Source organism: Arachis ipaensis, chromosome B05 (assembly GCF_000816755.2).
Source record: "Arachis ipaensis cultivar K30076 chromosome B05, Araip1.1, whole genome shotgun sequence".
Lineage (NCBI taxonomy): Eukaryota > Viridiplantae > Streptophyta > Magnoliopsida > Fabales > Fabaceae > Arachis > Arachis ipaensis.
In genome coordinates, this window is record NC_029789.2 from 27,133,987 (window position 1) to 27,151,549 (window position 17,563).

Here is a 17,563-nt window from a genome sequence, read left to right on the forward strand (position 1 = left end):
TTAAGCAAGTTAGGAATGTTCAGCAAGTTAATTAATTTTAGTAGTAGTTCATTTAGGCTAATAAGAGTTTGTTCGAGTTTGTTAGAATTTGTTGTGATTATTCAACATCTAGTTAGTTAGACTGTGACTATAAAAAAGTCTCTAATAGTAAAGTTTGTCAGATTCTCTCATTCTAATTTCTGCACTCAATAAAAGAAGGAGATTCTTCAGCTCCTCAAATTTCTTTATCTTCTTCCTTCTTTTTCTCATCTTCTCATTTCCTCGCCAAAAAACTTGATCCTTCACATAATTTTAGTAATTTGCTCTTCTTTTCTTTGGAACTATACTCTATATTATTAGAGTGTAGATTGTAGAGTTATTTTTTCTAAAGAAAAAAGTGTTGAAAAAATAAAATACAATTAATTAAAAATACATATCTTTGGTTGCATTTGTTTCCAGATACAGAACACTGAGACACGAACACTAAGACACAAAATCGTGTTTGCCAGATGAGACATAGACAGAAATCCTAAATTACTATATTTTGTGTTTATCCTAACAAAAAAAATACAGACACTAACAAAAAATATAACTTATATTTCATTTTTTTATTATTTTTATTAATTTTTTATAATTATATTTTTTAAATTTTTTAAATAAAAAATAAAAAATTTGAATTTTTATAATTTATTTTAATTTATTAATAAATAAAATACAAAACATTAATTTTTGTATTTTTATTTTTTGTCCTTTCTTTTAGTATTTTGTCTTATATCTTATTTTCAAAACCAAACACACTTTTTTTTTTATCAGTATATTAGTACCTGTCTCTTTAATCATATAATTACAAACAAATCTTTTGATTAATCTCCAGGATTATGTCGCACATGATCACCTGAACATAAGTGGCTTCTTCATTTATTATTTATTTATTTTAAATCTTATTTATCAATATTTATTATAGCTGACCCAGCAATTGTTTGATATCTTAGTGGTCTGTTTCAGTACAGAGATTAATTGGCACTTAATCTTAATTTCCATGGTTCTCACCAAGTTGACCTATTGTAATTTTGCATTTTGGGTTAACTTAGAATATATATTTAATATTCTAATATTTTTATCGTATTTTTAAATTTTTTAAAAATTTATTTATTGTTAGCATCTTTTTAATTTTTTTGTACAACGACTTAAATTTCGGATATCATTTTAATAGTTTACTCTCTCCATTTATTTGATTGAGTGACGATCGCTCTTTCCTTTAATTGGCATGTCTTAATAAATTGGCAAGTGGAATACAAGATTGGGGATTGAGGGATCCACATTTGATGGAACTAACATGTCGCCATTCATAAGCATGTATCGTGTTCAAGATTTTTTTGAAGTTTCAGACGAATTAGATTTATGATTAAAAATTGAAAGTTATGCCTTTATTACCTTATACATTTATTGTTTTACTATAATAGTATAATATGATCATATTTAACAGAAATATATGATAAAATTTTTTCACTTCTTTCTTCTTTTTAATTTTTTTTTTCTCTCCAATGATTCAATATTTACATTTTTAGCAATTTATGTTAGAAGTATAGATCATTAACATTAGTTATGAATTATGATTAGTATTTAGTTTAAGTGGTGATGAAAGAGTTTTACGGCGTTAAAACATATAATTAAATATTTTTTTTTTCAAAAAGATAGAAAAACTCGAACTCGTGATCTCTAGGTAAGTATGAAAAGACTATGTCATTTGAGTTATAACTCGTTGATAATTAAAATTAAAACAGATACTTAAATAAGATAGAAAAAATGATACTAATGATGATACACCACCGAAATGAATGTGTTACACTGTACATGGAATTTATAGAAAGCAATATAACTTTTTTCTTACTCATCAAGTCCAAGTAGTAGGGTATATAGAAAAATTTCTATAATGTTATTATATAGGTATATCAATGAGAGAGTGACCCAGATATTTTACTTAAAAGGATGAATTCCTATCTACATAAGCCATATATGATAAAAGGCAAAGAAAAATAACAATTAATAATTCAAATGGAAAGCAAATTAATAGTGGTGGTGTATGTAATAATAACTCAAATAAGGGTGGTCCAATAATACTGGTTCCTTGATCAAAGGCATAATCAATCATACAGAGCAAGCATCCAAGCGCAATGAGCCTAGATTGTCACTACTTCACCATGTTTTTCTTCATACACTATGGTCCATCTAGTGCAGTAGTAGTGGCACAGTTTTTATGAACATGGGGTTATAGTAGACAGAAGCGTATGGATGTGATTGCGAGAATAAGTTGTTAAATTCAATGTGTGGCCATAGCCATAGCCCATATGGATGTCATGCAAATGGGGAAATTAAAGTCATAAGATTAAATGCATGACAATTGCCCAACATGCATGTTACTTTAATTTTATTTTTCCTGCAAAGACATGGGAATAAAGCCATGGTGGCGCGCTTGTGCTATCTTTGTGCTAAATTAAAGTAGCTTTTTCAGGATGTGAATTACCTGTTCAACCCCTTAACTTTAACAATTATAAGTAGTTGGTTATTAAAATGCATGATCTTCAAAGTAATAATAAAGAGTTGCTGCTATTGGTTCAAAAGCTATGTCTTTAAGGTAGTTGCTACCCTGCTTCCAATCCATTATGAATCATTTATGGCAAAGTGGTATCAAATTCACAACCTGTGGTATTTTAGGTGCAAACATTCAATGATATGATCCCCATATAGGAATTGGATAATTAAGATCTGTGTTCTTCTTCTGAATGAATGGAAGGACTGTCTGAAATATTCAGAGGGTATGCTTTTGAGGGTGATATAAACAGGCTGGATATATGGTCACGAGTATGCAGAAGCTAATTGAAGAGTAGAAGTAGTAGTCATAGTCAGTGATTGAACCGTCTTTATTGCTAGCGGGACCTAGTAGTAGTGTGCATGCATCAATATCTGAGTTAGTCTCACTACACTCCAGAGTAAGGACGTTATACATAAAGATAATTATTGTGGATTCATGTGTCATGTTATTGAGTGGATTAAGAACATCAGATCATACAAGATATGAGAGAATAGCTAGAGGGAATCCATGTATAGATTAATAGTGTAATTTCAATTATATAAATTTATCAATACACAGCACGCAAGAAATTAAAAGGCCCCAAAGACCTTTTTATATTTCTTTAGCCAATGAGGCCACTATAGAGAGGGAGGTTCGTTCTCCCTTGAAAACAAATAAAAAAATTACAAAAATGTAAACTATAGACTATAGAGGCGCATGCTTCCATCACACACGCGTGGACACCAGGGGCAAATGGGTCCTGTGTATATAATTTGGCCAAAGCTCGAGGCCAAAAAAGAAAAATAAAAATTAAAGCAATTCCCGCCAAAAATAAAACAGAAGAAAAAGAAATGAAAAAAAAAAACAACACATGCACACGCATACGTGGCGCGCACCAGAAGCGTCTTCACGCGCGGTATTAAGAAAAGTCCAGAAAATGTAGCTGCTTCAATTTATTACCTTCTTTTCTTTTTTTTTTTTCTTCTGTTTTTACTGTTGTGGAAATTAAATAAATAATCCCATCATTTAAGAAACGTGTTGTTGAAGAAGCAAAGATCTTGCTGGCCAGGATGATAAGCTTGACTTGTGAATTCCAATGATGGGAAAGAGCTCACAAGATTTCAAGAGTTTCAAATCCCCTCATAAGGTTTTGCCAAACCATACATTGATGACTGTTTTCTTTATTTTTTCCTTCCATAAACAGTGTCCTACTACACCAATAGTTTACCAAAACGCAACTTCTTTGACGATGAATAATTCAACATTCACCACTTCTTTCTTTCCACACTTACACACTTACACGTCCAAACTATATTATTAAATGCTACTGTTCTTCGGTTCTTCCCCTTCACTCTTTCTTTTTCTCAATAGCTTCCTTACTTTTCCACATCATGATCCCCTTCCCTTGGGAATCTGCAAATAAAGCCATTGATGAATGGCAATACCCACCAACAAAAACAATAATTACAATGATAGAACCTCAAGACTCTCTCATCTCATCATCTCATACGACATTTTTTTTTATTTTATTTCTTAATGTACACTCACCCATCAAGTCAATTCTTAACTCAAAAAACCCTCTCAAAAAAGTTGAGTTTTCTGCACAACTTGGACCACCACCTTATTAATTATTTCTTTCCTTTTCTTCTCTCATTTTTTATTACACTTGTTTTTTTTTTTTTGTTCTTTTGTGTTTCTGTTTTTTTTCTCCTCTTCAAGGGGCGTTTCCTTTGTGATCATCTACCCAGAAACAGTTATTTAATTTCCTCCTTTTATAAGACAATCAGAATGCAGAGGATGAAGTAGACGATGACAACGACGACGACGATGATAACAATGAGGAGACACTTGACCTCGTTAGGGGCCGAGTCGTCATCACTCGCAGCTGTGGTAACACCTTAGGAGTCTTCCTCTGATTATTATCAATCACAAGTAGCTCTTGCATTAATTGGTAGCAACCTCTAATTTTCTCCTACACCAACCAATGCAAATACATGTATCTTAATTGAACCTTGGTGTTTTTCACTTGAATAAATAAGATGCAGTTTCTCATTTAATCTTAAAAAATTTAGTACCATAAAAATATGCTGATATGTATATATATGCTTACTTTTCTAAGCCCCTGGCACCAGGATTCGGCATGCTCAGGCTTGACGAGGGACCAATTTGGAATTTCGTTAGCTGCACATAGTATGGCCGTAGCAGCAATGCATGATGGCCAGTATGCAAGAAAGCTAGCCTCTGAAATAATAAATATAATATAATATAATACATACTGAACAGAAGAACTCATTGAAGTTACAACAGAAAATGCATGCCTTCACAATCCACTCTATCTTCTAGTAGCTTTTTTAGTATATCCTCTTCCTTTCCATATTGAGGATCAATTTGAAGTTTTTATATGCAGTTAGATCAGACACATTGATTTATGTACCAAAAAAGGTGATTAAAGAAGACCATCAATGTAGAATGCAAGGAGTAGTATCCACTTTTAACCATCTTAATTAGGAGAGATTTATTATATGTATGTATCAGTTTAAATAGGTACAGGAGCGATGGATCGGAGTACCTTGGATATTGGATAATATGATTTGTGTAGCCCGTGAAATGAGGAATCTAGTAAAAGTTCCAGTTGAATCCAACTTGCAAGCAAAGAAACCGAGAAAGCTAAATGGGGTGACTGATCTTAGCCTCCAATCCAGGACACCCAGAACAAGCAGCTCCATCCTTTGAATTGTTCTGGGCTCAAAAATGTATTTGGCACCTTCTACCTGTATACATTTGATTATGAATATTAATAACAGTAAGCCCTATTCAGCATGTAATTAAATTAATTAGAAAATTACTTAAAAGATGACTTTAATTTATTAAATCATCAATCATCAAGAATGTGACTCTGACATGGTTTCATTACACTCAATAAAGAATGTGGCCACACATGCAGGACAATACCTGAAGGTCCAAGAGAGAAGGGACAAGAGGCTCTTCCATCTTTGCCGCTAGAGACAAGCATGCAATAGATAGAAGTTGCAGCGGCCACCCATTTGTTTGCTGTAAACAAATAATTATATACATCAATCAAATAGTAGTAATAAACATAACAAGCTAGTAATAATTATTTCATTTTGACTTTATCGTGACTTTCGGACACATATTCCCACGTGTAATGCACGTGCCTAGATGAGAGCACGAGAGACTACAGCTAGCTTTCCGCAGTAAAAGCACTATAAACTTCTCTCCATTCATAATGGACATTTATTTAAGTGAATTTCGTATATTAAATCTATATTCAAGAGAAATCATCATATGTGCGTTAACCTTTAAAACCCGTGAAAGGATAACATAAAAAAGCGAATAAGAAAGTTCAAGAATATTTTACTGTACAAATGAAGTTGCAATGAATGATAATATTACTGAGAATGGAACAGTGCTTCTTGCATCCTTTTGATTCAACGTAAAAGATTCAAAACAATTAATTAGAATTTATTGTACCTAATAAGAGGCAAGTGTAATAGGTCACACGCAACCTAACTCAGCAATACAACGAAAAAATAGCAACGTGTACGTACTGTAGACGACAGTACTATAACATCAATATGAATGGCACTAAGTTTCTCCACCAATTGATGATATAATATCAAAGTTTAGTACTTACAAAAAAGTAATATAATATTTTATTGATGATATATGATCAATAAAAAAAGTTTTATGTCATATCACTAACATGTGATTATGTTATGTATTCATCGTAATAATCAAACATGATTTTCTTTATAAAACTAATTTTATACATTAATATTATAAAATAACTATATTTTTCCAAATAAAGTTTTAATATCATAATATGTAGTTTCTAGAGTAAAATATCTATCTTGATAGGTAAATTTGTTGAACATTTTATTAGTTGATAACATAAAATTGTTCCACATTAATAAACAACCTTTTTACATAAAAACTGTAAATATTTTTATTATGTTTTTATAATGTATTTTAAGTTACCATCTATTTGAATACTTTATTTAAATAATAATTTAAAGCCACTCCCCACTCAGTACTGAATCCACTCACTGTATAAATGAAATGATTCAAAGGTCATCGTTCACTTATTATTTTACTTTTTACCTATTTCACATAGGTGAATCCAAAAACTTAAAAATAAAATCCAAAGTTGAATTCCTGTTTTGTTATCAGCGCACTTGCCCATTTTCACATTTTAGAAAAGTCATTCATAAATAATAATTACTGTATAGAATAATTTTCTTTTTCTACGCACATGACAAGTAGATGATAATAATTTATATATATAATATAACAATCGTCCGAACAAAGAAACACACAATTTCAGCTTTTATATTTTTTTAAATATTAATTTATTTTCCGAAACTGAACATCTGAACTTCACAGAACTCACCGGCAACTGCCGAGAGTTCAAGAATCGATCCATGTAGTTGACGGAAAGATACGCGGTCAACGGCTGAAAACCGTAGTAAGCCTGCACCTGCAACCGCCAGATTCCAAACCAACTCAATCATCAAGATCGAAGAATAATAAGAATAAAAAAACTAGATCTATAATCTGAACCGATTCACTTAGAGGAAGTTACCACCGCGCCACCTGCGCATTTTAGCATCTTTTGGTCCGTTACTGCGCGCGTGGCAATATCGTAATATAAATGAAACGAGTGTCCAATACCTTGAGAATCCAGGCAACGGATTCTTCTCTTGCGGAGGCATCCAGCGAGTGAGATTGGAACCTCGAGAGGTACTCGAATCCAGGGACGAAGTTTTGTTCGTCTTCGAGGAATCCGGCTATGGACTCCTCCTCCTCCATCGGCGGCAGCGGCGGAGATAATGAGTCGAAGTCGGAGAAGGAGGAAGCGGATTCCGGAGACTCTTCGGAGAGGATTCCGGAGGTGTCCTCGGCGCAGAAAAGATCGGAGTCAGAGAAGAAGTCGGAGCAGGAGATCGACATGGCGATCGGCGGTTTTTCGTCATTCTATTGCCATGGCGTTGAAAAGTGAGCGGTTGCCGGAATGTGACCGGAGAAGTCGCCGGAACGATGAGTTTGAGGGGGAGAAAGAGGGTGAGTGGGTGTGTGTGGAAGGGGGAGTGTGAGTGTTGAATGAAAGGTACGTGCAGAGTTTTCATCTGTTTGTTTGAATATAAATATGCGTTTCCTAGCTCAGTTTATTTATTTTCTTTTTTTCTTTTCTTTTGTTAGGTTAATTTTGATCCTCACTCTCGAGCCATGTCTAAAAGTAAAAGTTTTATTTTTAAAGAAAAATTAAGTTATTTATAAAGTTTTGAAATAATAGGCGAGTTTTCTTCAAATCTAAGCACAGTATACATACTACCTAAATTAATAACTACTATATTACTAAAGAGTTAAATTTTAAAGTAGTCTTTGAATTTACACTTAAATTTTAAAGCGATTTCTAAAGTTAATAATTATTTAAATTTATTCTCGAAATCACTCTCCGAAACTCATAATAGTCCCTAAAATAATTTCTGTTCATCCTTACCATCGGAAGGACTGAAACGACGTCGTTTTGTATTTATACAAAAAAAATTTTAATCCCCAGCATAACGTGGTTCTGTATTTATAAAAAAAAACATAATCCCCAATTATCTTCACCAATTCTCTTCTTCACGCTATTCTTCTTCTTCTTCAACTTCATAGTAGCAACAACAACAACCACATCATCATTGCAAACAATAGTTAAATTATCAAACTCATATTAGTTTATGTAAACATCCGATGATCATGTCCAAGCCAATAATTTGATTTAAATAACAAATTTTTTTATAAATCATAGCAGCGGCAATAATAACATGCAACAACATCACATCGATCAACAACAAAAATTAAAACATAAGCATCCAAAAAAGAATAAATAAAGGGGAAGAAGAAGCAGAGCAGACCAGCACAGTAAAAGGAAGAAACAGGCTGCCAGAGCAGAAACATGCACAAGAGGAGGCGCCACGGCAGCCCAAAAGCAAATTTATGAGAAAGGCGACGGCGGCAAAAGAGGCAACGCCCACAGCACCGAGCAGCCTAAGCACAAGAACGGGAGAGAAACACTAGAATCGTAGATTGTAGAGCTGTAGGTTAGGGTATGATTGGGTAATAATTAAGGTAGCGAGAATCGCGTTCTTTCTCGTGGAATTGGACATTTCTACGCTTCAAGAAAAGTTATTCGTCTCTCTCCATTCACGCTTATGGCATCGAATGAGGCAGGGAATAGTAGAATCGCCATCCAAGCGCGTGGAATCGCGGACCGAGGCGCTTCCACTGCATCAAACTTGGCTGCTCAAAGAGGGAAAAAAATGGAGCCTGTTGGTGACATTTAACTTGTCTCGCAGTTTAGGTAGTCATCGGGGTTCGTGAAATCCGTAAGAACCGTAAATTAATTAACTGATTAATTAACGTAAAATAATAATAATTAAATTTTCCCAAAAATAGGATACAAAAATTTAGAATATGAATTAAGAAATTTAAATATGATTTTTGGACTCAATAGATTTTTCTCAGTTAGAAAATGTAATATTCTGCAAAAAATTGCGAACCGGCAGATTAACCGGCCGAACCGGTTTAAGTCTGTCCAGTACTGTGCGAGAATAATTAAAAACAGTAGAAAACATTTAGAATTGAAAACCGGACATTAATTTTAAAGGTTTGGCCCGAAATTGAACCAAACGGACCAAAATTACTAACGGGTTGGACCGGGTCCAAGTTGGGCCCAAGCCCAACATATATATAAGCTTAAATGAATCCCTGTTCAGCTACTTCATCCTTATAAACACAACAACATAGCTACAAGTGAGAAGAGAGTGAGGGTTCTATTTTTACTATTCATCATCAACTTCTCAAGCTCATATCTCGAGCTACGGTACTCCGATTCGCGTGCCGTCAGTGGCTACACGAAACTCTCGCCAAACCCGTTACTTTCATCTAACTTTTGTTGGTAAGATTTTGAATTTTCATCTATTTTCCTCTGTCCTAAGAATTTCGAGTTTGTAGATTTTGGTTTTGAGTGAAATTTGTGTTTTGAGTGAAATTTGTGTTTTGGTTGTTTAGGTACTAATCATTAGAGAGGGAGTGTTGGATTCTATCCCAAATTTCAGTGGATAAGGTAAAGTTTCTCTAGAACCTTTGTAAATTGATATATTATGAGTATTAGGTTTTGATTTATATGAAATATATGATGTTAGTTTGAATATTGGAGCTTGTTGGAATTGTCTTGGATACTTGGGAGCATTTGGAGTTGGATTGGTAACTTGGTTGTGTTTGGAACCTTGATTTGTACTCAATCTTGGATTTTTGTGCATATTGGAAATCGGCCAAGATATGGTTTCGGTTTTCTCTATGTAATATATAATATTTCTAGACACTTAGGCTTGTGACCCATAGGATAGGTTTGGATTGAATTGGTTGTTAAAACTTGGTTGATTGATAATGTATGATGAATTGATGATTTGGATGATTTATATGAATAAATGTTGTTGATGTTGATAATTGATATTGAAGTTTGAGATTGAGGTTGAATGAGATTGATTATGATGATTGTTAGTGATATAATGATGATGGATGAATGTGTTGGATGAGAAATGATTTTAGTGTGATATATTTGATAATTAGGGTTGAGGATTGTATAATGAGAGTGAAAACTTGGTGAGAGTGGTGAATTGAGATACAAAAAGGGTAAGTTCTGATGTGAATAAGAGTTTAATGTAGTTTTGATTTGGTTTGGTTGTGAAATTTGGAAGTTGAGAACCTTGTGAATTTTGGTAAAAATCAGTTTTTAGTGAACTTTGACGGATCATAACTTGAGCCTCCATTTTCAAAATTTATTGAAATTTATTTTAAATTAAAGTTCATTGAAAGATCTTTAAATTGATATAAAGTTTGATGAAAATGGATTTTTGTAGAGGAAGTTATAAACATTTAAAGTTTAGGATTTAAAACTCATTTCTGCAACTTTGTAAAATTTTCTAAGTCTAGTAGTGCATGCATACGCATACCTCCCATACGCATACGTGCAATTCTGTTTGGCACCTATACGTACGCAAACGCTTGCATGCGTACGCGAAATGGGAAAAGTTGTATGCATGCGTACGCATACATAATGCATGCGTACGCATAGACCCTATTTTTCGGAAAAATGATTTTTCTTCGTCTCCAAGGGTTCTCTAACTTTCTAAACTTCCTTCCATGCTTTTTTAAGAGTACAATCTAATCATTAGGAGCTGATAATATTAAAGATAAGTTAGTGAATTATTTTAGAGAATTTTTGTAAAAATTTAGAAAACGGAGACTTAGGTTTCTGGAGTAGTGAGGACGAAATTGGTTGTGTGAGAAGGCGGAGTACTGTGTTGATGATCACTGACAATGAATTGTGAAAATTATGAATTGATGGTGGTTGAGATGAGTCTGGGACTCGGAATGGAAAGATGGATCACTGATACACTTAATGAAATGATTTTGAAAATCACTGAACCACTGTTTTATACTGAGATTGTTGAAACGCTATACGCCTGGCAGGGACGGCGGTTAATCCCGACTTTAAGTATTCAGCAATTGGTTTTCTCCAATCATCATCATCCCATTCGTCTAAAGTCAACGCCTCTCTTTCTTCGATGGATACTAGGATCTGACGCACTTTTGCCAATTTCTCTAACGTTTCAGGGAGTATTTTATATCTCAATGTAGTTTGGGCTAACTTGCTAGCAATTTCATTTCAGATCCTTGGAATATGGACCAATGAAACTTTTCAAAACGATACCAGCAACACTCATGCCATCGACAAATATTTTTGTAACTTCTCATTATTACACTTGAACTTCTTAGATAACTAATTCAAAACTAACTGTGAATCTCCAAGGGTTTGAACATCCAAAGCCCTTTTACCAATCAAAATCTCGAGACCCAATATTAAAGCCTTATATTCAGCCACATTATTCGAACAAGGATATTTTAATTCAAACAGAAATTCTGACGGTACACTTTCCAGAGAAATAATTAGAACTCCAACACTTGCACCATCCTTATGTTTCAAACCATCAAAATATAATTTCCAACAATCAGCCACAACATCGACTATATTTGCCCCCTGGTCATTGAGATTATTCGGTCGATCAACCTGAAAATCCATAATGACCTGACCTTTCATAGCCTTGGCAGGCACATACTATAGATCGAACTCTGTCAAAGCCAACATCCATTTTCTTAATCGACCTCAACATAGGATATGATAACATAAATTAAATTAAGTCAGTTTGTGCAATGACATTCACAGTTTTTGCAACCATATAACACTTTAATTTTGTACAAACATAATAAAGAGACAAACACAATTTTTTGATTGGAGAATACCTCATCTCTATGTCGGTTAACACCCTACTAAGATAATAAATAGTCTGCTCATGTCCTTCCTCATTATCTTGGGCCAACATACATCCAATAGTATTCATAGATGCTGCAATGTACAATTTCAAAGGCTCATGAGGATGAACAGTCACCATTATTGGTGTGTTGGACAAATAAGTTTTGATTGAATCAAATGCTTTCTGATGACCTTCTATCCATACATACTGTGTTTCATCTTTAAGTTTCACTAAAGGTGCGAATATTCGAGTTCAACCAGAAAGGTTTGATGAACCTTCTAATGTAATTAACTTTTCCAAGAAAGGATTGCACCTCTTTTTTCGATTTAGGAGGAGGAAATTCCAAGATTGCATTAGCTTTATTCTTGTCAATAGCAATTCCCATTTTATAAACCACAAATCCTAGGAAGTTCCCTGCAGACATACCAAATGCACACTTCAAGGGATTCATTTTTAAACCTTTTTTTCGAATCATTTTAAATGCCTGCCTTAAATGATCGAGATGTTGATTTATAGAATTCGACTTAACCATAACACCATCGATGTAAACTTCCATAAATTTTCCAATAAACTCATGAAAAATCGTATTCATAGCACGTTGATATGTTGCACCAGCATTTTTCAAACCGAATGGCGTAACCACCCATTCATATATTCCCAATGCCACAAGGCATCGAAAAGCAGTTTTTGATACATCATCCTCAGCGATGAAAATCTGGTTATATCCTGAGTAACCATCCATAAAACTCAAAATTTCATTACCCGCTGTAGAATCAATTAACATATCTGCTATGGGCATAAAATATTCATCCTTTGAAGTATCATTGTTTAAATCTCAAAAATCAATACATACTCGTAACTTTCCATTCTTTTTCATTACAGGAACTATATTTGATACCCATTCCACATAACGTGCAGTACAAATAAATTTTTCTTTAATTAAATGCTCAATTTCCTCTTTAATCTTTTGATTAATTTCAGGAGCAAAACGTCGAGGTGTTTGCTTCACTGGTCGAGCAAATGGTTTTAATGCTAATCGATGCTCCACAAGAGAATGATCGAGACCAGACATCTCATGATAATTCCAAACAAAACAACCTTTAAATTCATGTAAAAGTCTAAGTAATTCTGTTTGAAATCGTTCCACAAGGTTCTTACAAACATAAGTAATTCAAATATCCTCAGCAGATCCCAAATTAACTTCTTCTAGTGGATCTTACGACTCAAAACCTTTTATAACATCATCATCTTTTACCGAATATCTTTCAAAATCCAAAGGCTCTAAATCATAGATGCAATCAAAAGATAAATCAATAGATTCATTTAAACTGAAACAAACTTTATTATCAACTAAATCGACAATTGAATCTTTTTTTAGTACAATGATTATAGGCTATATCAATAGCAGTTTGATTGATAATACTATCAGGATTAAAAGAAAAACATGCACTTAAACCATGACTAAATTCGATTGAAGGAATCGAATTTGTACTACAAACTGAAAAAGCTGAAATTAAATTCCTACGTGACTCGACTTCATCAGAAGAAGCACTTTTATTTTCAACAGAAGTGAAGTTACTTAGATAATTACATAAAGTTACCAGGTAATTCGAGACATCTTCATCATCAGCCATAGAGAGATGTCTTCAAACTACCGCCTATGCAGAGCAATCCCAACCAGTCGGAGGAGCATCAAGTCGCGGATAGCGGAGCTTCACATTTAAACCCACTGAAGTCAGAAAACAACCTTCACAATTGTAGGAAGTGAGCACCCTGTCGACGTTCAAAAGCTTCAATTTATCATTATATACCCTGAAATCGATATGCATCTACTCAACAAACAAACTCGAATCAGCTTTGATGACTTCAGGCTTTCCTTCATCCGTCCTCAAAAGGACACTTTGATGCATAGTCGATGAAACTGCTCCAACACCATGTATCCAATCACGCCCTAGCAATGCGTTATATCTTGCCTTTGATGAAACCGCCACAAAGACAGTGTTTCGATCAGAAGACCCAACTTGCACCCCAAGGGTAACCAGTCCTTTTACAGGAGTAGAGACTCCACTATAGTCGGTCACAGAGGTGTTGTTAGGGATTAAATCATCAGGATTCTTTCCCACCTTCATTAACATCTTCTCTGGCAATAGACTAATCACCGCTCCTTCGTCAATCAAGACCTTATTGACTTTAATTCCACCCATTACAGCTGTGATATGCAATGAGCGAAGATGAGATTTTTGTTTCTTAAAGGCCTTTGAAAGTAATCTGGTTCGTCCTCATAACGAATGAAGGAAAAAACCTCCTCATCCTCAACATCGTAGTCTTCACCAGGATTCCCCTCATACTCACCTAATTATTCAGTTGGAATTATCAAAATGGTGCTCACCATTTCATCATCACTCTCTTCAAAGTAATCCTCATCCAGATCAGCATCTTTCTCGTTAGTAACTTCTGAAGTGACTATCATAGCCTTACCCTTGTCCAGTTTAATAGGGGATGGAATTTCCTTCGAATACGTTTTCCCATCAGTAGGGAATACCACCCTTGAATGCACAGAAGAAGATGCCCCCTTGACTTTTTCTTTTTGAGACGCCCTTGGAGCCTGACGTCCACCCCTTCCTCTTTGATATCCTCTTGCTCAACCTCGAAAATAAGGAAAACGACCACGAGGAGGACCAGGATGGCCCTATTGTGGATTACGCCTGTATTGGACATCTCTATTACGAAACTCTTGGCAATTTCATATCCAATGGACACCTAAATCCTGTGAATGGCTCAAAGGTGCAACAGGGGTTCTTTGAGGGCCACCAAAAATTTGCCCTTCTATCCTTCGATTTGGTTGCCTTTGTCTAACCTATTTTTCTTTGTGAGCCAATTATTTCTTCATTCTTTCTTTTTCAAAGATTGCTACAGCCTCAGCATCGAAGACTGCATTATATCGAGGACACAGAGATACGTTCCGATCCTTCAATTTTTGCTGCATTAGGAACTCCAACAGCCCATCACCTACTCCAAGATAAACTGCTCGAACATAGGACTCGAAATCTCCTAAGGCATTGTCAAAATAATAAGAAGAAGCCAACCATATTTACACCAAAGTATGGTTCAGCAAAACTGGCCCCCGTATCGAACGGATCAGAATCAACCTTCATCTCTTTCTTTCCTTCATCGAATTTAACCGCCCTTCCATGATTGCTTCTTGTATTAAGTCCTTGAAACGGACACAATTATTAGTCGAATGGCTAGTTGCTTGATGAAACTTACAGTGAAGTTTCCCTTTTAAATCTTTTATCGAAAGAAAAGTTCTGCCTTTAGGTAAAACTAACTGTTTATCTTTAAGCAACACATAAAATATTTGATCCGATTTTGAAATATCAAAACTATATTTTTTTCCACTCTTATGTTTCGAATCACTCGATTTATCAATATTCAAGATCTTCTTAAGTAGAGAACAAACATAAGGTGGTCCTTTCTTTAATCCAGCCAAATCGACTTCCGCTTCCAAATCGGATTCCTTACTCGAAGATTCCATTGCTACATATGATACCCTCTCTTTTCGAGAAAAAAAGACTTGCTTTTCAACTTTCTCTCGTCATTCTTATATTTTTCTTTTTCTTTCTTAAGAATTTCTACCTGGCACACCCTTTCAGCCAAATGGGCTAGATCAGGTATATGAATGTTAAGCAACTTTCGACGCATATAAAAACCTAAACCCATAGTTGCTATTTTCACTACTTCACTCTCAGGGAGAGACACATAGCAGCGACTTCTGGTATTTTTGAAACAAATCATATAATCATCAATTGACTCTCCATCATCACGTTTCAAAGCCACCAGATCAGTAACTACTATATTTAACTCCCCTCTATAAAATTGAGCATGGAAAGCACTTTCTAACTATGCCCAAGTTGTCATTGAATTAGGCCTAAGATTTGAAAATCAAGTAAATGCATTCTTCGTTAACGAAGAAGGAAAGAACTTCATTTTCAAATTTTCATCATTAGCCAGGTTTCTGATTTCAACTAAATATCGAGCAATATGTTCGGTGGTTGATTCGCCAACTTCTCCAGCGAATTTTGTAATTATCTTAGGATTCTTTACTCCTCTAGGCACTTCTGTCATTTGAACAGCAACAGAGAAAGTAGAAACAAAATAGGGTCGATTCATGAAAACCACATTGAATCCAACCCTATTAAGCACATCCTCAACTATTCTTGTGACTTGATAACGTTCACCAACTTGATTGACACGCAATCGAGCCAACACATCATCAGCATTTAAGCCCCGATGAATCATTTGAGAATTTTCGCTGTCCATGAGTACATTATCATTCTCATTCTTAAACACATTTTCAATGCCCTCATGGTTTTCTTTCATGCGTTGCCTATCTTCCACATCATAATCGACAATTCGAGCAATCCGCTCAACTTGCCTGGCAAAACGCTCAAACTTTGTCTCATGGTCTACCATCATGGGATTCAAGATTGCAGTCATTTGTTGGGTCAACAAATTAACCAAATCATAATGACTCTCTTCTACATGTTGTCGAAATACTGCCATCGAATTAGAAGCATTCGATGTAGATACCACATTATAATCTCAAGAATACTCAGGATGTTGTTGTGGAAGTTGAATATTATTTACTCCAACTGTACCTCCAAAACGAATTGGAGGAGCAAAACCACCTATTGGTGGTGTATAACCTAGAGGAAGGCCATAAGTAGGCCAACCAATGGTTATTGGGGGTTGAGTTTGTAATGTGTTACCACGTGGGCGTGTATTATGCCTGTTATTCCCTGTTTGGGAATTGGTAACCACCACACTTTCACTCGCCACATTTTCTTCTGGACGTGAAGTAACGTTCGAAGATTGTGCAACTACTGGTGCACTATCAATTGTGGTTGAACCACCATTAACATTCGAAACCTCATCTGCCATGTGTACAATTCTTTCACTTCTCAATTGCATACACTATGACAACATACAATCATTTGGCACACTTAAATTTTCAAACTGACCCACCGGGCGTGCCAATTTGTTTTGTCAATTTTTAGCAAATCGATGATGGTTTAATATCTAGTGGTTTAGGAGCGAAACCTACTCCTCTTTGTGAGTACCAGTTTTCTTAAAAGTACATCAAAGGACCTTTTGATTGAACGAAAATAAAAAGGAAATCTGAAAGACAAAGCAATTTCAAAAATAAATTGATTAAAATTGAAATAAATTGCATTGAATTTAAATAAAAGCTGTAAATTGTCCTCGATAAGATCAAAGGACTTTGAATTCAAAAACAAAGTGCTGAAAAATTAAATTAAACAAGGAAATTAAACATTGCTTGAAAGGTAAATTTGCAGGAAAAGTAAAGATTACTAAAAATGTAAATGAAGATTAAAAACATGGAAGGAACCCTACAGAAAAATAACTCGAACGCAAACTCAAAAATTATCTGGGATGTGAGTGTATTTGAGTATTTTTTCTAAAGCAAAGTTCCAACCCTTTTTCCTTCTAGTCTTCTCATATATATTTATAAGAGTCTTCAGCCAATCAAATTAAGGTTTAACTTCCACGTTTATTAATTTTTAAATAATTGTTCCTGCTCCTTTTGCTTAACACAAATAACTGTTAG

The 17,563-nt window shown here is 34.5% G+C and overlaps 1 protein-coding gene across 2 annotated transcripts; it reads right to left on the reverse strand.

Annotated features, from left to right (window-relative positions):
- Positions 3,085–7,787, reverse strand: LOC107643504 (cyclin-D1-1). 2 transcript variants are annotated; one of them, XM_016347173.2, is made up of 6 exons: positions 7,244–7,782; positions 6,963–7,049; positions 5,504–5,602; positions 5,121–5,322; positions 4,662–4,792; positions 3,085–4,523 (listed from the first exon to the last, which is right to left on the reverse strand). In XM_016347173.2, the coding sequence occupies exons 1-6, from the start codon at positions 7,520–7,522 to the stop codon at positions 4,335–4,337; spliced, it is 987 nt and encodes a 328-aa protein (XP_016202659.1). In that variant the 5' UTR covers positions 7,523–7,782; the 3' UTR covers positions 3,085–4,334. The 2 variants fall into 2 exon arrangements, with proteins under 2 accessions (XP_016202659.1, XP_020979122.1); XM_021123463.1 differs by lacking the exon at positions 6,963–7,049 and having other exon boundaries at positions 7,244–7,787.